We start from the raw sequence: 24947 nt of genomic DNA on the forward strand, positions 1-24947 counted from the left end.
AAATCTACTGGCAACGTTAAGATGTTTATTGGTATATCATCTTTGTTATCTTTACCTTTTCCCCACTTTCTACGTGGGCACAGTATGTTAGTTTTATCCAATTACTTCTGTCAATTGCCATCTCACTGGTCACTCCCTTTCTCCTCATACTATCCTTTACGCCGTCCATCCATCTCTTTTTCGGGCTTCCTCTATTTCTTAAACCTATCCCTTCCAAATTTAAGGCTCTTTTAGTAACACGACCTTCCTCTCTTCTCATGATGTGTCCGTACCAACCCAGCTTATAACTATTCATCTTTTCATTTATTGGAGCTACTTTCATACTTTCTCTTATATACTCATTACGTATTTTATACATTCTTGTCATTCTTGACTATTGGTCTATATTAACTACTAAATGAAATAAGACAAATAACCAATACAAAAAAGAATAGAACCACTCCATCTCTTTCCCATGGATGTCGTAAAAGGCGACTAAGGGATAGGCTTACAAACTTGGGATTCCTTTTTAGGCGATGGGCTAGCAACCTGTCACTATTTGAATCTCAATTCTATCATTAAGCCAAATAGCTGAAGGTGGCCATTCAGTCTTTTATCAAGACTGTTGGCTCTGTCTACCCCGCAAGGGATATAGACGTGAGCATATGTATGTATGTATGTATAAGGTTTAAATATAACAGATTGAAAGTTAAGAGGTTTTACTTAAAAACTGGTGTGTGCCTTCCTAACACGTCAATTGGAATCCCAAATATTAACTAAAAGGAAAAAAAACTGTTCCAAAATGGCCAGTTGCTAAAAATATAACATAACATCAAAGAAGTTACACATTTTTTTAACGTTTCAACTCCACATTCTCATACCGGGTACAAGTAAAAAAAAAATCTTCTTTTGAATAATGCAGCAGTTCATTTACATCCAAAACAATATCTATTTATGCTGCCTGGAAGTCGGGAATCGGTTGCCGCTGTAACCGGAATTAAGTTATAACGTACTGTTAGCGACGGATGGTCGGCTCAGACCAGATGAAACACCAAAAATTACTTTATTTCGACACAGATAAGACGGACTTAATAATGAAAATAATGCGAAACGTGTGGTTCCCGGTACCAAAAGAAAAAAGAATAGGAACTCTCCATCTCTTTCCCATGGATGCTGTTAAAGGCGACTAAGGGATAAGCTTATAAATTTGGTATGTAACATTTAGCCAACAATAAATACGTTTTGGTTTGTTGAACAAGGGGCACATAGATTTCGTTCCCTGAATTTTCTGCTCGACAGTACTGTTTCACTAATACAAAAGGAAATACCCAAATATATTGTGAAGCTTTTATTTATAGGATGTGTACGCGAATGTACAAAATATTTTGTAATGTATTTTCCGGGGTTATTGTTCGCTGATTTTGAATGTAATTTTATTTGGTGTTGGCATAGAATGCTCATAATAAATCCTGTCGTTGCATAATTCTAGGCGAAAGATTTTATCTTCGTGAATTAAAACAATTTTATAGCGCTGTAATTTATTCATTTATTTCTTATTTCCGATTATATTTTGCAAACCTTATTTAAACTGATCTGTAGCTGTATTTTATAAAATCACCTACAGCTGAGTTCGAGTTGCAAATATTCAGAGTTTCCAATTATTACTCATGTAGTAGTCAGTTTAAGATACTCTAGACCTAAGTTCATACATACATATAGTCACGTCTATATCCCTTACGGGGTAGACAGAGAGAACAGTCTTGAAAAGACTAATAGGCCACGTTTAGCTTTTTGGCTTAATGCTAGAATTAAGATTCAAATAGTGACAGGTTGCTAGCCCATCGCCTAAAAGAAGAATCCCAAGTTTTTAAGCCTATCTCTTAGTCGTGTGGTTCCCGGCAACATTAAAAAAAAAGAATAGGACCACTCCATCTCGGCCCCATAGATGTCGTAAAAGACTAATAAAACTGTATTTCAACATTTTCTACCATGTTTAAGGCAAGTATATGTATATATGATTTGAGCTTATGCCAGGGCATCCATTTTCCGAGGAAAACAAATGGGAAAAAAATACAAAATGGTCACAGTAACCCATGGATTTTTGACGAAAAATGTCGTCCCTGAACATTTATTTTTATACATATTTTAAAGTCGCGTTTCATAACAATATTTTGTAACATTATCACAGCTGTACAAAATGGTATTTCTTAAATTTAATGCAAATTGTGAAATGCTGTACAATCAACTCGCCACGTCATTAAATGAAATATTTGAACAATCAAAACCGTGTTTTCTGAAAACTGTTTATTCATATGTATTATTCTGTTTTTCAACAAAGTCTCAGAATTATTTGAATATCTAATAATAATATTTTATCACGCACGCGTATGTATGTAATACGAGTGAAAATTGAATGGAAATAATGTTTTTGTTTGTAAATGGGTTGTAACTTTTGTTGCCAAAGCTTTGAGATATGTCTGTATTGTACTCATAGACATACATTCACTTCTATATCCCTCTTAGAGACGGTAGACAGAGCCAATAGTCTTGAAAGGACTGAATGGCCACGTTCGGCTTAATGATAGAATTGAGATTTAAATAGTGACTGGAGGCAAGCCCATCGCCTAAAAAAGAACACCAAGTTTGTAAGCCTATCCCTTAGTCGCCATTTACGACATCCATGGGAAAGAAATGGAGTGGTCCTATTCTTTATTGTATTGGCGCCGGGAACCGCACGGCTATCTGCTGTTATTAACACTCATGTCGTACCTATCATCATTGCAGTTACAGCTGCTTGTGTCTCAATACTATCACAAAGCCAAACAGCTGAGCGTGGCCTACCAGTCTCTTCAAGACTGGTGGCTCTGTCTACCCCGCTAGGGATAAAGACGTGATCATATGTATGCAACGTACCTGCTTGTGTCCTCATGTCCCTGGAGACTATAGCGCCGTGTGAGTTGTGCGCCCGGCAGCGGTACACTGTGGCGTGGATGTCAGGCCTGTACTGAACTGCTGGAAAGGGATGCAGCACCAGTGTTCCGTTCTCGAGGACTTGTCTGAAATCGAAGTGGTAAGATTAATTGATTTTTTACATACATACATACATACATATAATCACGTCTATATCCCTTGCGGGTTAGACAGAGCCTACAGTCTTATGAAGACTGATAGGCCACGTTCAGCTATTTGGCTTTAAAATAGGATTGAGATTCAAATAGTGACAGGTTGCTAGCCCATCGCCTAAAAGAAGAATCCCAAGTTTATAAGCCTACCCCTTAGTCGGCTTCACACATCGACGACATCCATGGGAAAGAGATGGAGTGTTGTATTGGAGCCGTGAACCACACGGCATAATTGTTTTTTTATTAGAATTTAGTACCATTCAGTCGAAACACAAGCATTTGGGTCTATGGGTTGATAAATTGAATTTAATTTTGTCTTTATATAATTACTAACTTAAAAAAAAAAACAGTACTTATAGTAAGTTTAGAATGTTAAGATTTTATTCATATTTTTATACTAAACTAGCTGTGCCCGTGAATTCGTCCGCGTGGTATAGTTATTTTGGACATCATTGAAGCCCTCAAGGATGAATATTTTTCCTCGTTTTTTTTTCACATTTACAATTATTTCTTTGCTACTTATAGTTGCAGCGTGATGTTATATAGCCTAGAGCCTTCCTAGATAAATGTTCTATTCAACGCAAAAATAATTTTTCAATTCAAACTAGTAGTTCCTGAGATTAGCGGTTTCAAACAAACAAACTCTTCAGCTTTATAATATTAGTATAGATTAAGTTATTAAAACGCTATTGACCTAAATCTGCCTGATTTGTAGAAAGGAAGAGGAAGTTCAATTAATGCCCTTTCAAATATGAATACTTCTTTGAATTAGTATTATGCTTCTTAGGTACTACTCTTACAGTTATTTAGCTTTCCAGCCTATCTGTGAATTACCGTGTCGTGTGGTTCTCTTTCCCATGGATGTCGTAAAAGGCAACTAAGGGATAGGCTTATAAAATTGCGATCCTTTTTTTAGGCGATGTGCTAGCAACTTGTCGCTATTTGGATCTCAATTCCATTATTAAGCCGAGCAGCTGAACGTGGCCATTCAGTCTTTTCCGGACTGTTGGCTCTGTCTACCCCGTAAGGGATATAGACGAGACTATATCTCTGATTATATATGTATCCTAAAATACTGTATTTACACACAGTAAAATGAAATAAATAAGCTTATCATCATTAAAAGGGTCACACCAAGTCATTTTACAGATTCCAAGTCACATTAAAACGGACATAAAACAGGCGCAGTCGATTCTCGTAAAATTATTCCTCTGTTTGATTTTAATTTTCTCTCGAGGGGAAAAGATGGCTCTTTATAGAAGCGGGGTACACACTAGAGTTTGTTTCTAAGGTAACCGTGTATAGGTTATGGATTAAATGTGATCATAATCTGTCTTTCTTACAAAATGTTTTGCCAGGTTGGCTGAAAGTGATAAGCCCGCCTTTGTTTTGTACTACTGTTTTATATTTTTAACTAGAGGTCGCCCGCGACTTCGTCCGCGTGGTATCCATCCTGCGGGAACTCCGGGATAACAAGCTACCTACATACCAAATTTCATCGTATTCGGTTCAGTAGTTTTAACGTGAAAGAGTAACAAACATCCATACTGACATACTCACAAACTTTCGCATTTATAATATTAGTAGGATGTACTCCATTAGTGAACAATAAAGCATTAACTTACTTACAAATGACTTGCTTGAGCATCTACCAATACCTGGAGAAGAACCTAAAGTGCGCATTTGATTAGACAAGTCACATTGCACGGAACGACTCCTATTAACTCCGCAACAAAGGGGCAGCTAACCCATATCGGATCATGGTTATCCATCCACTTGTCTGCATGGTGCATGCATGCAAGGTTTCCGATATTTTTCATCATCGTAAAAACATTGGTGAGCAGTCAAACTAATGTATGTATATACCCAAAAAAAGAGTCGGTTTATGGTCACGGTAGGATCCGAACCTGTGTCCCCCTTTTTATTTGGGAATCGTCGCAGTTCGGCCAACGAAGCTATAATCCATTTTACTAACGTGACGTTAATTTAAAATTAAAATAAATATACCTATGAGTAACCAGCTTTAATCCAGAACAGTATGCCACTGCTTAAAAAGAATGGAAAAAATCGTCGTAATTGGCGCTCCGGTCCCGCGGTCCGCCGGGGGGGTTAAGGTACTCTGTGCATATATTAGGCTCTGTCTAGAGCAAATTGGCCAGGGAGGTTGGTCAGAGCTAAATAATGCGGGGTTTGAGCCGTCTGAATAGAAACCCTGGGTCTAGTACTGAAAATATATTTTATGTCGAAATGTTTCAGTTTTATGTAGAATTGCATTTCTTCTTATTTTTGTACATACGTACATATATACATATAGTCATATCTATATCCCTTGCGGGGATGACAGAATGGTTTTCTGCCTACCCCTCCGGGGAAGAGGCGTGATTTTATGTTATTTTATGTTATGTCGTTTTTTTTGTTAGCTGAATATGTATCTGTTTTATGTCAAAATTAATTGCTTCCTATTTTTTGTACCTCCAAAAAAGCAATCATTTAAGAATTTTGAATTTAATATCTTCAGCGATCAGCGATGTGGATGCCACACTTTTAATATACATATATATGATTATATATATAAACCTTTCCAGGAAGATAGTACCATACTTGAAAAGACTGAAAGACCACATTTAGCTGGGTAAAGATTTGCAGGATTATTTGTATATAAAATGAAATACAGAAACTTATATTTGGCGAGGTTTTTATTCATTCATTCATTCACAAAATCACGTCAACATCCCTTGCGGGGTAGATAGAGTTAGCAGTCTTAAAAAATTAATAATAATAATAATAAAGGCGTCGGGACGTGACGACCCCATCGCCCCCTGGGTCACCTTCCCAGTGCAATCAGTCTCCGCAGGGCAGCTTGTGGCGAGCTGTTGGGGAGTAGCGACCCCACGGACCTGAGTGCTCCCAGGGGAGGCCCCTGTTCCTCGCCTCCGATCTTCCTTCGCCAAGGTCGGGGAAACCGATGAGGGACAGGACCCCTACCTCTGGCTTGCCTTAACCGGCCGGTCAGAGTGGAGTCGCGAGAGCTATACGCTCGAAGGATGGAAGTGTAAAATGTCATAACGCCGGGGGTGCCTGACTGGATCACCACGATTTCACGCCCCGCAGTCTCACCTCTCGACATTTAGCCACCCACGCCGATGTTGCCCCTTTGTTGCTTTTCATGGTGACTGATTTGAGGGGCCCATTTAGTGAGTGGCGAGTCACCACCTGCCACATAATAGTCACGTATTCATGATTATGGCAGGTGTCCGAACTTCTCCAGCAATAGCCCAGTTAAAATGCATCCAAACGTCAACTCCATAACCCATAATCCTTTTCCTTATTTTGTAATAGCTCCACCTCCTGCCGAGACCTGTTCATGGACATATCATTTATTGATTTGCCCGGGAACGGGTTTTGGCAGGAGAACAACATAACATCAACTTCTCCAAAGGGCCTCTACGTGTTGGATTTATATCCCCACGCAAGCCTCTCAAAAATCCGGGGTGTATAGACCCGTGAAATCTAAGAGGAGAAACATAATAATAATAAATAATAATCGCCTCCGATCTTCCTTCGCCAAGGTCGGAGTGGAAACCGATGAGGGACAGGACCCCTACCTCTGGCTTGCCTTAACCGGCCGGTCAGAGTGGAGTCGCGAGAGCTATACGCTCGAAGGATGGAAGTGTAAAATGTCATAACGCCGGGGGTGCCTGACTGGATCACCACGATTTCACGCCCCGCAGTCTCACCTCTCGACATCCTTAGCCACCCACGCCGATGTTGCCCCTTTGTTGCCTATCATGGTGACTGATTTGAGGGGCCCATTTAGTGAGTGGCGAGTCACCACCTGCCACATAATAGTCACGTATTCATGATTATGGCAGGTGTCCGAACTTCTCCAACAATAGCCCAGTTTAAATCCATCCAAACGTCAACTCCATAACCCATAATCCTTTTCCTTATTTTGTAATAGCTCCACCTCCTGCCGAGACCTGTTCATGGACATATCATCTATTGATATGCCCGGGAACGGGTTTTGGCAGGAGAACAACATAACATCAACTTCTCCAAAGGGCCTCTACGTGTTGGATTTATATCCCCACGCAAGCCTCTCAAAAATCCGGGGTGTATAGACCCGTGAAATCTAAGAGGAGAAACATAATAATAATAAACACACAAACCTATCCCGAAATTTCTATATAAGTCCTTAATTAGTATATTGAACACATAAGGACTACTAGTCCACATTTTAATGTACTTATGAAAATCACACCTACATTTTTACGTTTGCAATGCGAATTCAAGAGATATCTTATTGAATTTTTGATAAACAAATCACGGACGAGGCGCAAAGTGAAAAACAAATTCTGCGAATTTATTAGGCGAGATAAAAAGGGAACGCGAGAGGAAGGGGATTCCCTTTGATTAATAATTGATTTTAAATTAGATGAGAGACTAGATTTTGTTTGCACATCATTCACGGAAATGTCGTCGGTTTAATTTTTACATTAATCATTGTGCCGTGTGGTTCCCGGCACCAATACAAAAAAGAACAGGACCACTCCATCTCTTTCCCATGGATGTCGTAAAAGGCGACTAACGGATAGGCTTACAAAAACTTGGGATTCTCTTTTAAGCGATCGGTTTGCAACCTGTCACTAATTGAATCTCAATTGTATCATTAAGCCAAATAGCTGAACGTGGCCATTCAGTCTTTTCAAGACTGTTGGCTCTGTCTACCCCGCAAGGAATGTAGACGTGACCATATGTATGTATGTATGTATCATTTTCACACTGACAAATTTAAAAAGAATGTTTTTCGAGGTATTTTTTGGTACCAGCTAGCGAAAAACTATCGCGTGCTTTATACGTTACGAAAAAGCAATATATTTTCGGCGTCGGGCGTATCATGGGGGCTAGTGTGGTTATAATGTTTGTCTCCACGAACCAAGAAGTTTCAATGTCTTATAGACTTATCACTTCGTTTTACAATGGCATGATGAGAAACGAACTCTCTCTGATTGGCCTGGATCTTGGTGGAGGGCGCTACCGGGAACACGCAGAGATGAGAGAGAGATATGTCAAATCAAATCAAATATATATTTATTGTGCAACACAGGTTAAAGGCTGTTACATAATTGTGATCATCACTGTTAGCTGTCCTAATAGACGTACAATATCGTATTTAAATTAAATTTCAATGTCAAAACATACAAGCATACGACATACATTAAATTAATGAGTAAGAATGAAATTAAAATTAAATAAAAATAAAAAAAACCTTATTTGTTGTCAGTTGAAAATATTATTATTATTATTCACTACGTATTCTATTTGCTTACTTTACCTAGTCTTGCGAATTCCTGCATTGTTTTGGAGTAACAATGGCCGCTCATCTGGATGTTATGACAACGACACGAACATATTCTAGTGGAGAATTATTGTATTACACTTTGAAACTCCCGCGGCGTCATTATTTTATAAGAAACTATAGAATATGGAAACTCGTAACGGTGGATGTAAAAATGCTTCTTTTTTTATTATTATTATTTTTTTTCTTTCGACTTTTTTGATCGTTATGAAACTGTCAGAATGGATTTATACTATCGAAATAATTTGTACTCGTATTTTATTAAACTTTTCCCAATAACTTCTTCCTCCTGGCTTTATTCCCGATTGCATCCTCACCACTCTGGAGAGGAGCCTGGGGCACGCCCTTGACCCTGGATCTTAAATTGGGTGAGTCAGGTTTTAACATGAAGCGACTCCTGTCAGACCAGGGGAACCTAATCCGTATTGGATCGATCATGGTTACACATCCAGTTGCCTGAATTCAATTTGAACTCTAATTGAACTTGCACATTCAGGCAACTAGATGTGTAACCATGTTTTCCCTCACCGTAAGAGCATCGGTTAGTATTCAAACTAATGAACATGACTTCGAAAATAGTCATTGGTACATGGCCGAGGTGGGATTAGAATCTATGCACTTTTCACCACACGCATTTTAACGCTTTTCAATCATTTCGAGGCTGCTGGCTCTACCAACCCCGTAACCAATGAAGACGTGATTATACGTGTACCTTTAAGCATGTAATAAAAAAATTGTATGCAATAACTTAAATAAATAAAACAGAAAAAAAATTAATTTAAAGTTATCACGTAGGTAGATCGCTTAATCAAAAAAAATATTAAGTTGTGTTTAATTTGAGAAAGCTTTCAAGTTTGTATCGTCCAGCACTCGGTTGCCGAGTCGTCAGCTGACCGCAGGCGTTTCATGTGATTTTGAATCCAATTAACTTAATTGTAATTACCCTATCTTTTTATACCTCACAATTTGTCTGATAAGAGCCAGACATTTACAAAGTTATTTTGTGAAAGTCGGGTCTTTCGTGCGCTAGACATTTGCCTTTTGCTTCGCTCCAGAAAAATATACGTTACAGGTAGCATTCTCTTTGGAAAGATTTAACGCAAATTATTTTTTTTTTTTAAATCTTTTATTTTGGAAGATGGAGCTAATAAAAAATGCTTAACAGTACTACTGTCTAAAAATATTTTTAAGCTCTTGTCTTGTGTTAAGTAATTACAATTAAATTAATTGAAATATGTAGTTAAATGAAATTCAAAGTATAACATAATATTATTTCTCCAAAGAACTCGAGGAAAGTGTTTAAAATATTACCAAAAGAGTCTACTCTTTGAGATTTACTCGAATCCATCAAAGAAAACTTTCAGATTTGTAGTTGAGAATCTTCCGAGAAGTCGCTTTACTATATTCTCATAGTATAATAATATGGCTATTCATTTAGACTGATGTTATCACTAGAAAGTGCCACTGCGTCCTGTGGCTTGGTAAAGCTTTCTGTATCTACATATATGCAGATTTCACTTGATATTATTCAGTCAACTACAAATAGTTAATAGTTAGACAATTTAGAAGTCAGCCTGTTACTAATTGAATCTCAATTCCATCATTAAGCCATCTGAACGTGGCCTTTCAGTCTGTTGGCTCTGTCTACCCCTTATGGGATAAAGACGTGATTATATGTATGTATGTATTCGATAATACAAAAAAAAATATTATATATATCAAAAAAATAGACTTTACCACGGCTTTGCAACGTTTAAAATACCAAGAAATAATATCAGGTTGGTTTTAAAGGTGATAATATATGTATATATGTCTGTGCAAAATTTTCGAGTCTCGTTAAACAGAAAGAAAAACAATTTCTTCTTATTAATATTTTTTTAGTATGAATATGTCGGCGCTGTTCCACCATGGCGATCTTTAGGTTCCATACTAGTAGTATAAAGAAAACTATTCACACACACTTGTAACTTTTAATTATAATTTGAACATAGTAACGACCTCATAAACAATTCAATATCGAATGATCACACTGAGATGTCGATCGGACTTAAATACTAAATGACAAACAACCCCACTCTTTGCCTACGCAACACAACACGTGATTCACAATAAATAGAACTTCTATTAATCCATTTTTACATTAAAAACAAGTGATAAATTAGATTAATATTTTTAACATGTAAATACTTATAATTAAATAATTAATTAGGTATTAATTTCACAGTTTAAACAAATACCAACCGAACAGGAAATCGACAATTCTTAAATCAGCACACGCATTTAATACTTTTTAACATAATAAAATTTTACAATCATTTATTTTTTATAATTGTTATAACTATTTAAAATAACAAATACAAAAAGTTCGCCGCCCATACGGCCATTCTGATCCAGCGCGTTCTCTGCGCTGAATACTTATGTAACTTAACTTACTAATAACATTAAATAATGATACTACAAAATAATTATAATTTATTTTACTTAAATCAAGCATCACCCATACTGGGATCTAGCCATCACAAAAGTTAAGGCATCACCCATACTGGGATCTAGCCATCACAAAAGTTTAGGCATCACCCATCCTGGGATCTAGCCAACACAAAAGTTTAGGCATCACCCATCCTGGGATCTAGCCAACACAAAAATTAGGCATCACCCATCCTGGGATCTAGCCTCTAAGACCGGGAGAGGAAACGCATGGTGGCCAGCCAGCGTCAAGGAAGGAAATGTGGAAGGGAAATAAATAAAGTAGACAACTTAATATTCTTATTTACACCAATTACAATTGTAACAATAAATTGTTAAGTCTGGCAAACTAACATTTAACTTACCTCAACGTTAAGATTCATCAACTATCACATCATCCGCCCATACGGAAGATTCTTCATTATTTTCGAATGGATCTGCTTGTCCATTAGGGGCAGGCCTTAAATAGTCATGGCTGGCGATCTTTTCAGAACATCCGCGCAAATTAACGTGTTTTAATTTATAACGATCATTAGGTAAAATTTCTAAGATTTCCATAGGACCTTCGAATTTTGGTCCTAATTTTGTAGTATGACGTTCATGAATACGCATTAAAACAAAATCACCAACTTTAAAATGTTTAACTTGAGCTTTACCTTTATCAAAACGAATTTTGTCCTGAATAGATCGCTCGTCCATCCTTTCTTTACAAGCATTTCTAATTGCAATAAGATCTTTCTCAGGTTCATCATCATCTACTTGGAGGAGCTTGATAGCTGGTGGAGAACATTTTTTGCCAAATAATATCTCCATTGGACTTTTCCCAGTACTTTTAGAGACTGTACAATTTATAGCTAATTGTAAATCTTGAATTGCATAATGCCAAGGTCTATCAAGCTCCACCACTGACATATTATCTTTAATTATTTTCATAACACGTTCCACCTGACCATTCGCTCTACTAGCGCCTTTAGCTACAACATGATGTTCGATTCCAAAATCTTGGCAGAACTTTTTAAAATCTAAAGAGGTCATGCTTTTATCTTGATCGGTTATGAGTCTAGTGGGAGTACCAAATATAGTTATGACTTCGCGAAAACATTTTATAGCAGTATCTGACGTACGATCCGTTGTATAAACTAGATGGACGTATTTAGTAAAAGCGTCTATAAAGACAAAGGCATATTCGGGGCGATCTCGTTTTCCGTTCATTTGGCCAGTAATATCTGCATGCACAGTATGAAAAGGTATCGATATTTTATCGATTGGGTGCAAGGAAACTTGTCTAGTACCTGAAGTTCCCTTTCTGACTCTACAGGTAACACAATTCTCAATGAATTTTCGTACAAGTTTTGACATGTTTGGAAACCAATATTGTTCTCGTATTTTTGACAATACTTTTTCCCAACTGAAGTGTTGAAGCGAATTGTGATAATGGGAAATAAGATTCCAACGGTAACTGCGAGGGACAATGATCAATTTTCGCGTCTTATTTTCTATTTGAACTTTACGCCGTAATAATTTATCTTTCATAATAACGTAAGTATCTGCTATATTTTTAGGAACGGAGTCAGATTGTAATTGGTCAACTATGTTTTTAAGCAAGAGGTCACGTTTTTGTTCGATAAGTAACCAATTATGGTCAAGAGTAAAAGCATTAAGAGAGAAGCGCATAGTTTGAATTGAGCGCGGCACATCAGTATCATCAGATATATTTTTTTGGGAATAAGTCATATCAACTGGATTCCTACTAAAGTAATCCGCATGAGCCAGTCTTTCACCTTTGCGATATTCTATTTCAAATTGAAATGATTGCAAAAAGGACCACCAACGGTGCACTCTAGGCGTCAATTCCTTTTTATGTCTGGAGGCTTTAAGGGAGTTACAGTCGGTAACCACCTTAAAGGAACGGCCATATAAAAAATGGCGAAAATGTCGGATGGCTTTAACTACGGCCAGTGTTTCGAGTTCATACGAGTGATATTTGCTCTCCGCACTGGTCGTTCGCATACTAAAATAACCAATTACATGAGGAATTTGATTTTGCCTTTGTATCAATACTGCACCATAACCTAGAGCGCTGGCGTCTGTGTGAAGCTCAGTCGGTAAGTCAGGGTCAAATATTGTCAACAGTGGAGACGATGTTAAACGGTCTATTATTTCTTGCCTAGCTTTGTCATGAGCATTAGTCCAGTGCCACGGGGCATTGGATTTTGTTAATTCATATAAAGGCACCATAATTTTTGAAAAATTGGGCACAAATTTCCTAAAGTAACTTGCCAAGCCGTTGAACTGACGAAGTTCTTTAATATTTTTAGGAACTGAGGAATTAGATAACGCCCGTATTTTAAGAGGACTCGGTTTGACAGTCCCATTTTCAATTACATTACCTAGAAATTGAACGGAGGTTTTTAAAAATGAACATTTTACAATATTTAACGAAAATCCCGCATCTGTCAAACGAGTGAGAACAAGAGTGAGATTTTGTAATCCTTCTTCGGCGGTTTCTGACATAATCAATATATCGTCGATATAGACAAGGGCAATTTTATCCTTATAGTCACCTAATGCCTTATTAATTGCTCTTTGGTAAACTGAAGGAGCATTACACAAACCGAAAGGCATTCGTAAGAACTCGTATTGGCCATCAGGAGTCACAAATCCTGTTTTCTCGATAGAGTTTTCAGCTATAGGTATTTGATGAAATCCTGCGGCCATATCGAGACAAGTAAAGTAACGTGCTTTGCCTAACTTGTCTATCTGATCTGCAATTAACGGTAAAGGATAATGATCTCTAAGTGTATTGGCATTGAGTTCACGGAAATCAACACAAAGTCTATCCGAGCCGTCTTTTTTCTTTACCAATAGAATAGGGCTGCTAAAAGGAGAAGAACTGTCACGGATTATGCCATTACATTTTAAATCATTAATTATATCTTTTACTTTCTCACGTTCCACGGGAGAGAGTCTGTAAGGTCTGCGCTGTACGATTTTATCAGGATTCTTCAACCTAATTTCTAATTCACCTGTATTAACTCTTGAAATATTGTTCCCCGTAGTAAAACTATGTTTGAACTTATTAATAATATTTTTCAATTTGTCAAGTAAATTCTGATCTTTTATATCAGTATCAGGTAAAAAATTTAAAGAATCTACACCAGTACACTCATTTACTATCTTAACAACATGATCAGTATTAAGTTTAACAGAAATTCCAGTATTAGTTAAAGTTACACTAAGACCAGGTATTTGCATAAGATCATAACCAATCAAAATATCAAATTGAATTTGCGTATCGCCAACAACGTAAAATTCTAATTCAACACCTACACCATCGATTTCAACAATGGTTGTAATAGTTTGAGTTGAACGTACCGGACAACCGCCAATACCCAGAAAAGTAACATCAACAGCGTTTCTTTTTCCTGGAATCGAACCAGAGAAACGTTGCCGAATTAATGAACAATCGGCACCTGTATCAAACAAGCAATGGTAAATGTTGGAACCGATTTTAACCTGCGTAGTACTGCGATTAACAGAATTACAAAAATTTACAGATTTTGTTCTAGAAGAGTTACGTTCGTCATTTTGTTTACGAAAACAATTCTTTTCCACGTGACCAATTTTATGACAATATTTGCATTCAATAGACTTTACGAAATTATTAGGAATACTGGAATTACGGAAAGAATGAGATTGAGAACTTGACGCAGAAAAAGACTTAGAAGACTCCTTGCAATCACGAAAACAATGTCCAGGTTTGTTACATTTGAAACAAGTAACGGTTTTGTCAGTTTTCGGCAAGGTTTCGGGTACCCGCGGTTTTTTATAATAACTATTATTCGATTTTTCCATTGAATCAAATTTTCGCTTGCGATAAGTTTTTAAAACAGCAACTAGCTTGGGCAAAGAGTCAGGTGTATTTCTTAATAATTCTGATCTAATATGTTCAGGGTAAATACCTGTTATCAAAGCGTCGATCACCTCGACGTCTGAAGCCTCGGGTCGAACTCGCCTGAAGAGTGTCCACCCAGTAGTAGCGTACTCGGCGTAGCTGGCGGCTTGATCCGATGTATAGCTACGCCACTTGTGAACATCATCTGCATACCGGAACTCCTTTCCGAATGTCCTAATTAAGTCTTCCTTCACTTGTTGCCACGTGGTACTTTGTAGAGACCAGATGTCAGCCCAGGTCTTAGCTCGTCCTTTCAGCTGAAGAATAGCCTTCATGCGTGCTTCTTGGGGTGAAATATTGAAGGTAGCGATAGTTTCATCAACATTTGCACACCAATCCCTGATGTCGTGAGAACGGACATCTGGATCAAACGGCGGCAGGTAAAAGTTGCCCCGATCACGTGAAATAGGAGCAGCAGACAACGCGGCGGTAACCGCACTCACAGCTGCTTGTTTTGTCACAGTTGTTAATAAATTCATAACTTGATCCATCGAAAAATTAGGCTCTGGTTGAGAAGATACCCTCCTGGAGGTTGGAAATGTAGGGGATTGTGATCCCACCGCTGCTGTCGGCGCTGTTCCACCATGGCGATCTTTAGGTTCCATACTAGTAGTATAAAGAAAACTATTCACACACACTTGTAACTTTTAATTATAATTTGAACATAGTAACGACCTCATAAACAATTCAATATCGAATGATCACACTGAGATGTCGATCGGACTTAAATACTAAATGACAAACAACCCCACTCTTTGCCTACGCAACACAACACGTGATTCACAATAAATAGAACTTCTATTAATCCATTTTTACATTAAAAACAAGTGATAAATTAGATTAATATTTTTAACATGTAAATACTTATAATTAAATAATTAATTAGGTATTAATTTCACAGTTTAAACAAATACCAACCGAACAGGAAATCGACAATTCTTAAATCAGCACACGCATTTAATACTTTTTAACATAATAAAATTTTACAATCATTTATTTTTTATAATTGTTATAACTATTTAAAATAACAAATACAAAAAGTTCGCCGCCCATAAATACGACCCAGACAATAACAAATGTTTCCATATCCCGATTGAACCAAAAAAAAAAACGCGCGCCAATAAATCTTTACATCATAAATAAAATAAATATACCTATACGGGACAAATTACACTGATTGAGTTAGCCTCGAAGTAAGTTCGAGACTTGTGTTACGAGATACTAACTCAACGATACTATATTATATAATAAATACTTATAAAGATAAAAAACATCCATGACCCAGGCCAATCAGAAAAAGTTCTTTTCTCATCATGCCCTGGCCGGGATTCGAACCCGGGACCTCCGGTGTCACAGACAAACACACTACCGCTGCGCCGTCAAATAAATTGTCACATACATTTGTTACATAACAAATGTACCTATGTGGTGTTTTAGTAAGATGTCGCAGGTAAGAGAAATGAGAGATGATTTTAAAAAAATGATAAATCGAGAATCGATTCGACGTCACATGCTGCCATACGGGTATCACGATTGATTCAAAAACGAAATGCTCGATAAAAAATCCCAAAGAACATTCCATCCACGTCAATAGAAGTTTGTGAAATAGCTTTTTACTGACCGCAACCCTCTTTTACGTTGCAGACGATTTGACGCAGCTCTTCATATTTCAGAATTGCCCTCTTAATGAGAATATGAACGACAAAAATTTATGTGAAAAGTTACTCGCGGCTCCCAAAAAACTTTTATTTTCTCGCTCAAATAGATTAAAACTTGGTAATATTGAGAAAGCAGGCTTTTCGACAGACTGTTTACAAACGGCAGCTTTTCGGTTTTAGAGATTCATGGATATTGATGCCGTGTGGTTCCCGGTTCCAATAACAAAAAGAATAGAACTCCATCTCTCTCCCATTGATGTCGTAAAAAGCAACAAAGGGAAAGGCTTATAAACTTGGCATTCTTCTTTAAGGCGATGGGCTAGCAACCTGTCACTATTTGAATCTCAATTCTATCATCAAGTCAAAAGCTGAACCTGGCCTATCAGTGTTGGCTCTGTCTACCCCGCAAGGGATATAGACGTGACTATATGTATGAATGTTTATTGGTTTCTTTTAACAGCAGCTACTCCCGCGCGATTTTAATGATTGTTTATTGGACTTTTAACAATAATTACGGCAACCTATTTATTAATAAGCCTCGTTGTTATTCAAAAGCGTCCCCGCTCAGAACATTCAGTTCTGAAATAAAAACAATAATTATCCCTTAAGTAATATCCTTCGCTGCTTCTTAAGAGTTGTGTTTGGTCCAAATCATAAGAACATATAATACATACATACTCGTACACACCATCACGCCTGTTTCTCATTGGGGTAGACAGAAACTATGGACTTCCACTTGCTATATATGCTATGCTATGCTATGCTAATTACTAGGATCTTAACAGACCTCTCCTGCTTCCTCCACACTCATTACTCTTTTCTACAAACATACAAGACCCAGGCCAATCAAAGAAAGTTCGTATCTCATCATGCTCTGACCGGGATTCGAACTCGGGACCCCCGGTGTCACAGACAAGCACACTACCGCTGCGCCATACAAGCCGCCAAGAAATGTAAAATTGAATTGTCCAAAATTTAATTAAGTACATAAATTAAATGTGTAAACCATTACAATTACTCTATTTCTAGATAAGTTAATTATCTTTGCTTTTAGAAGCTTTTATTTAGTTTGACTTGTATGTTAACTAATCTTTCAAGTTTAATTTGACCCACTTCGCGGTATCCGATTAAGCTGAAATTCTGCATGCTAGTCCAGAACCGATGACAATGCATGTTAGTCATAATCGTGAGCTGATGCTGCTGCGAGGATCGGCTCCGTACGAGAAATCTCCTCAGCGGTAAATAGCAGGGACATGAAATTTTGTATACGCATTCACTCATTCATTAATTAACTATGGAACTCCTCAATATTCAACTGCTGGGACTTGAAATTTCGTATACGCATTCGTTAATGATAGACAGAAAGTTTTTTATAATTATTTTATTTATTGATAAATTAAAATTTTTATTCAAAAATTTCCTTTCTCAAGGTAAGCCTCGTATGTTTTGCACCACACGGTGTCCCTTCAGAAATTTTCGCGGGCCAATGCTCAAAGGGTGGCGGCTTCATTAGGAGAGCTCCCGAGGGCTGTCTCAGAGTGTCTGCAACCCATTTCTAAGGGAAAAAAGCCCTTAAAACATTCCCGGATCGAATTAAAACTGCACGTTACTGAGAATCATCGTTTGATAGAGGTAGACGAGTGGTTAAATTATTCAACTCGTTAGAAAAAGGTGTTCTAGTTTGAATCCCGTTGAGATTAGTAATAATTTTCTGTGCTATTTTGAAAGGGAATAAAATTTGAACCTACGAATGTTAATAGGTAAAATGGCATATTCTTTTCTATTAACCAAAATAGAAAGAAGCAGAATATAGTACGTATATGTGGGAGAAGTTTTGTTGTTGCTATTATATTTTAATCCTTTTTCTTAGCTGACCTCTTACTTATTTTTATGCTGGCAACTTTAAGAGATAGAATAGGTAGTAATAGGTAGTCTGTGGTACGATGTAAGATGTGTTTTGAAGAAGTCTCAGAAAATAAGAAGATACATACATACAGAGACAGTCTTGAAAAGACTGAATGGCCACGTTCAGCTATTTGGCTTAATGATAGAATTGAGATGATTCAAATAGTGACAGGTTGCTAGTTAATAAGAAGATAAACGATATAATTCCGCACTGTATTAATTTTACCAATCCGATATATACATTGTCTTGTCTTTTGTTAATGATTCTGTTGCTCCATAACTTCTAAGGGACTCATTATAATTTCTTAGATTATAAGATAACAGATCCAGGTAATTATATTTTCAAAAGTTTAGCAATAACTTAGAAAGGTCAAAATAAGTTAAGCACTTAAGATATCGGCCAGGGAGCAATTAAACTTGGATCTTAGACGCGGCACATTCAAATAGAAACTTTCATTTTTGAAGATCAATGAATAAATAATTCCTAAATTTTCAGTCGTTTCGTAATACGTAATCAGATTAATGAAAGGTTTTTTCAACATGACATTACAACAAGATTTTCAAATTAAATACTTACTCGTATATAAAATCAAGCACGCAAAGCTAGCAACCTGTCCCTTTATATGAATCTCAATTCTATCAGTAAGCCAAACAGCTGTTAGTGATACCTATCAGTTTTTATAAGACTCTTGGCTCTGTATACCCCGCAAGGGATATAGACGTGATTATATGTATGTATATATTAAAAAAGACAATATTACCTACTTAACTATTTCTGATCTATTCAGACAAAAACACACAAAGCGATATAAATGGACTGTTGTTCATTTCTTTTCTCTATGATTGTAATGTTACCCCCTCGGTGTTGCGGACTTCTGAATATTGCTCACATTTATCAAGAGACTCCGCCGTCACTCGGAGGTAAATTACTTGAATGTATAGAGTTGTGACTTGTTTATACTGTGTCCCAAAAACTGCATTCCTGTATTTATGTAACATACTTACATATATAAGTACCTATACATATTCACATATGAGACAGAGCCAACAGTCTTGAAAAGACTGAAAGGCCATTTATGATGGAATTGAGATGCAATTTTATATAAAAAAAGATATTAATTGATTGCCATATGAACGCATTGTCAAAAGCGCTGGACCTAGAAATTTGGTATTTAAACCCTTTATTTGGTGCGATGTAAGTAGGACTCGCCAAAATTCACTAGGAAATGGAAATCAAGGAAATGTTTCGTTTTATGCAGACGGAGCCGCGAATGTGAGCTAATTAATGAATTTCAATTTGTTAATTTACCTTTTGACTTAAAAGGGCGTATTTATTAAAATTGCAAATTACGTACAAAACATTTCGTTTTGTCTTAGTAATTATTCTCTTCTTTATCGCTTGTCTAATAAACTATATAAATTCTAAAATGAGTTTGTAAAATCTTATCTTTTACCGTCGCGATTTCGGTGGTAAATAGTTAAGATAAAGTTAATTAAAACATACCAATTTAGATAAGGTTTTATTTTATTTAGTTTTAGTTTATTTATATTAGTTTATAAAAAAACTTCTTTTGAATAAAGTAAAAAAATCCATTCCAAAAAGAAAAAGAAAAATACATAAATTCCGTTTTTGATAGACCAAAATTTTCAGTTTCAATTCTTTTTGATTTCATCTAAATACCTAACTAACTTAATTTTACACATATCAATTTATATATGTAAAATATTGCTTATGGTAAATTACCTTCAAGTATCTAATTTTGTTAGAACAAAATAGAGTAAAGATATATATTTTATTATCTGATTAGTTGGATTTAAGTCGAGATATGTGATATAAATTTGGGCCTAAGAAACTTTTTAGGCCAAGACGAAAATAAACTGTTCCCATCCCTCTTTACGGCAAGACGTTTGCATTTAATTCTTGCTTCCCGGATTACTTTGTATTTTTGACGTATATTTTTCGTCATCTCATGAAAATGTTCCAACATCTTTACTTGTAGCATTAAGTTCTAAGTATAAAACACATTAAATTGATAGTTTGAAAGACTTCCTCGGATTTGCAAAAGGCGTACCAACGTATAATATACGTGTTGACATTTTATGTCAACACTTCTATTAGATTACAATCTCATTTTTACATATTATTGTATTTACATACATAATTATATAATCACGTCTATATTCCTTGCGGGGTAGACAGTGCAAACAGTCCTGAAAAGACTGATAGGCCCCGTTGGCCACGTTCAGCTGTTTATTTTAATGATAGAATTGAGATTCAAATAGTGACAGTCCTATCCTTTTTTCAGTTGGTGCCGGGAACCACACGTCACATGGATTTTAATAAAGAAATAGCTTTAATCCTTACTAATAATACATTTCTAATAATGCTCTTACTCATCGTGAGACAACCATGATTGTAAATATTCATTGAGAGCTACATTCCTTTGCAAAATTTGCCAAGGTCAGGTGACTATCGTTAGGTGAACCTAACTTATATGCAGGATCTTGGACCCTGGGTTCTTCTCCAAAAAAGTGAGTATTTTGTGGATCCAAAATATGTGATGAAAATACCCTATGCACATTTTTAAATTATCTCAAAAACTAAACATGCATACGAGTACATAAAATCACGCCTCTTTCCCGGAGGGGTTGACAGAGACTGCCTCTTTCCACTTGCCACGATCTCTGCATACTTCCTTCGCTTCATCCACATTCATAACTCTCTTCATGCAAGCTCGGCGTTTTCGGTCAAAAACTAAAAATACAAGATATATTAATCTTTACTAATATTATAAAGCTGACGAGTTTGTTTGTTTCTTTGTTTGAATGCGCTAAATTTAGGAACTACTGGTTCGAATTGAAAAATTCTTTTTGTGTTAAATAGATCATTTACCGAGGAAGGCTTTAGGCTATAACACCATCACGCTGCAACTATTAGGAGCGAAGAAAAATGGAAATTGTGAAAAAATCGGGGAAGATTATTCACCCTTGAGGGCTTCAATGATGCCCAAAATAACTATTTCACGCGGACGGAGTCGCGGGCACAGCTAGTAACACATATAAAGAGATGGATTACCAACCACTGACTCTCACAGCTACGGATTTCTTTCCAGCAATAAGATATTTATGACCGTATTACATCCGAGTGTACCGCTCGCATAAATAATGGAGACGGTGAGGTCGAGTCTTGGCAAAATATTATTTAATTTCTCGAGTTGTGATTTGAATTAGTGACCTAACATTTACTTATATAAAAAATTAATACATATATACAAGTATTACATCTATGACGGCATCTGTGGCGCAGCGGTAGTTCTGTGATACCGAAGGTCCCGAGTTCAAATCCCGGCCAGGGCATGATGAGAAAAGTACTTTTTCTGATTGGCCTGGGTCTTGGATGTTTATCTATATAAGTATTAATTATAAAATATAGTATCGTTGAGTTAGTATCTCGTAACACAAGTCTCGAACTTACTTCGAGGCTAACACAATCTGTGTAATTTGTCCCGTATATATGTATTTATTTATTTATCTTTACCATTACAGGGTGGACAGGGCTATAATACTCATAGGCCATAATTAGCTAGATGGTAAAATGATGGATTAGAGGTTCATATCCTGACAGTTTGCTATCGCCAGATAGAAGAATCCTTAGATTTATATGCCTTTCCATTAATTGAACCTTCATACTTTTATAATTACATTATGTTTTTTCTTCATTGAAAAAAGTTTCCATTTCTGAAAAAGATATACATACTTACAGTCATGTCTATATCCCTTGCGGGGTAAAGAAATCCAACAAACTTGAAAAGATTAAAGGGCTACGATGAGCTGTAGTATGGCTTAATGGTGAAATTAAGATTCAAACAGTGACAGGTTGCTATTCCACCGCTTACAAGACGAATCTCAAGTACCAACAAAACGTAAAAATAAAAGTTCCTTGTTAATTACGGAATCCTAAAACGTACGAACGTAATGTGATTTATGTATAACGTATCGCATAAATATGTAATAGCCTGGCAGTGTGTGGAACGCTGTACCTCAGTCGTATATCTCCCGCGACATCCGATTGTCCGGGGCGGGCGAATAAGAGCGGACATTATGAACATCCCCATGGTGAATTGCACAGTATTTGTATATTTTCACTGTTTCCTACATAAGTTATTTCACAACATACATACATATATATAATCTCGTCTATATCCCTTGCGGGGTAGACAGAGCCTACAGTCTTGTAAAGACTGATAGGCCACTTTCAGATTTTTTGCTTTAAGATATGATTGAGATTCAAATAGTGACAGGTTGCTAGCCCATCGCCTAAAAGAAGAATCCCAAGTTTATAAGCCTACCCCTTAGTCGTTAGTTAGCCTATCCCTTTTACGACATCCATGGGAAAGAGATGGAGTGGTCCTATTCTTTTTTGTATTGGTGCTGGGAACCACACGGCATGAAACAGAAACGTCCCAACATGAAAATAGACTAGTCGTATATTTGAGAAATCCAGCGACGATATTATGCAAAATGATCTCCAGTTTTATGCACTACATAATCGTAACATATCTACATATAGCAGCTCGTGGGGGCATTGTTCATAGTAGTGATATCTTGTTTTGCTCACATGAATATTCAAGATTTACGCCACTATGAGCAGGCATTAGCGGGTTGCTGATATATTTTACATAGCACTATATTCAAAGTTGTTTTACCTCTGACATAATATTGCGTTTGTTGCAAATGTTTGTAGTTATTTATTGTTATATATAGTTGCTAGCCTATCGCCTAAAAAAAAAACTATCCCAAGTTTGTAAGCCTATCCTTTAGTCGCCTTTTACGACATACATGGGAAAGAGATGGAGTGGTCCTATTCTTTTTTCATTGGTGCTGGAATCTACACGGCACCGGTTTTGAAAATAGCGATATTCAACCTTAGCAATTTGTGATTAAAAATTCATCACACATCCGAAACGTGTGCATTAAATCTTCCATTTTGGCGGAATCTGGGGGTTTCATTAAAAACGGGGACGTGATTTGGTTTAATTTTCAATGTTTCACGCGTGATTTACATTTTTCTTTGCCGAATTTTTCCTTCCTGAATAAATACATACATAAAATCACCCTTTTTCCCGGAGGGGTAGGCAGAGACTACCTCATTCCACTTGCCACGATCTCTGCATACTTCCTTCGCTTCATCCACATTCATAACTCTCTTCATGCAAGCTCGGCGGTTTCGCATAAATAAATATTTATATATACAGGACAAATTACACAGATTCAGTTAGCCTCGAAGTAAGTTAGAAACTTGTGTTGCGGGATACTTACTCAACGATACAATATTTTATTGTAACACTTATATATATGTGTGCCGTGTGGTTCCCGGCACTATTACAAAAAAGAATAGGACCACTCCATCTCTTTCCCATGGATGTCGTAAAAGGCGACTAAGGGATAGGCTTATAAACTTAGGATTCCTCTTTTAGGCGATGGGCTAGCAACCTGTCACTATTTGAATCTCGGTTCTATCATTAAGCCAAATAGCTGAACGTGGCCATTCAGTCTTTTCAAGACTGTTGGCTCTGTCTACCCCGCAAGGGATATAGACGTGATCATATGTATGTGTATGTATGTATGCTTATATAGATAAACATCCCAGAACCAGGCCAATCAGAAAATGTTCGTTTCTCACCATACCCGAGAACCGAACCCAGGACCAACTGCGTCACACTCAAGTGTACTATCACTATCTATACATATTAAAAACAGTAAAAATATTTTGTCGTACTTTGACTGAAATGGATAGAGAATTTCTTTTTTCATTGTCTGTCTGTCTGTATCTGACTGTATCATCAAGATTCAACTTTAATTATATACGTTAATAATTCAATTTACGCGGACGAAGTCGCGAGCAACAGCGAGTATAATAATAATTCTCAAAGTAAGCAAAGCGTTAAATATTAGTGACTTTTACCACGATTCCTATTCTCTTTTTGAAACACGCTGTATTTCGTTCTAGCAAAAAATATAGATCAAATTTGCAGTTTTTTTTTTGTTGCATTATGTCTACAGTCGATCTTAAATTCCTCGTGAACAGATTTGAACATCATACAGTAAGATATACGCTGTGATAAGCTGAAAAAAACAGTCCTGTATCACATAGCTAAAGTTACCGTAAAATTCAAAGCGCACTAACGACAAAAATAAAACTTTAATATTCTAAGCTCAAGTTGTGCACTTCTGAACTTTCCAGCCGCAAAAAAATAACTGCACACTTGAGGGAGCACGCGGAAGTTCACTTTTATAAGTTCTGGGGACATTCACTTTGATATTTGCAAAAAAATATATATAACTAGCTGTGCCCGCGACTTCGTCCGCGTGGAATAGTAATTTAAGGCATCATTGAAGCCCTCAAGCATGAATAATTTTCCCCGTTTTTTAACATATTCCATTATTTCTTTGCTCCTTATAGTTGCAGCGTGATGTTATATAGCCTAAAGCCTTCCTTGATA

At 36.7% G+C, this 24947-nt stretch overlaps 2 protein-coding genes and 1 long non-coding RNA gene across 3 annotated transcripts in view; 1 reads left to right on the forward strand and 2 right to left on the reverse strand.

Moving 5' to 3' along the window:
• LOC106132962 (cell adhesion molecule Dscam2) overlaps window positions 1-24947 on the reverse strand; it is a 168929-nt gene that overhangs the window by 109792 nt on the left and 34190 nt on the right. The window contains exon 3 of the mRNA XM_060952986.1: window positions 2893-3035. Coding sequence (XP_060808969.1) covers window positions 2893-3035 — 143 coding nt within the window. The remainder of the gene's footprint in view (window positions 1-2892; window positions 3036-24947) is intronic.
• LOC132903799 (uncharacterized) lies at window positions 5902-7251 on the forward strand. The gene is made up of 2 exons (XR_009657492.1): window positions 5902-6053; window positions 6671-7251. It is a non-coding gene; the product is annotated as an uncharacterized LOC132903799 (long non-coding RNA).
• LOC132903796 (uncharacterized) lies at window positions 11299-15486 on the reverse strand. Its single transcript, XM_060952992.1, has 2 exons — window positions 14889-15486; window positions 11299-11831 (listed from the first exon to the last, which is right to left on the reverse strand). Exons 1-2 carry the CDS (start codon window positions 15484-15486, stop codon window positions 11299-11301), a joined length of 1131 nt encoding a protein of 376 aa, XP_060808975.1.

Source organism: Amyelois transitella, chromosome 3, assembly GCF_032362555.1.
Source record: "Amyelois transitella isolate CPQ chromosome 3, ilAmyTran1.1, whole genome shotgun sequence".
NCBI lineage: Eukaryota > Metazoa > Arthropoda > Insecta > Lepidoptera > Pyralidae > Amyelois > Amyelois transitella.

Excerpts from the sequence above, each read along its gene's own strand:
- LOC132903796 (XM_060952992.1), bottom strand. The coding sequence starts at position 15,486 with ATGGAACCTAAAGATCGCCATGGTGGAACAGCGCCGACAGCAGCGGTG. Across the intron at positions 11,832-14,888 it reads GATCGACGCTTTGATAACAG|TGGTGGAGCTTGATAGACCT; the intron begins GTATTTACCCTG and ends ATAATATGTCAG.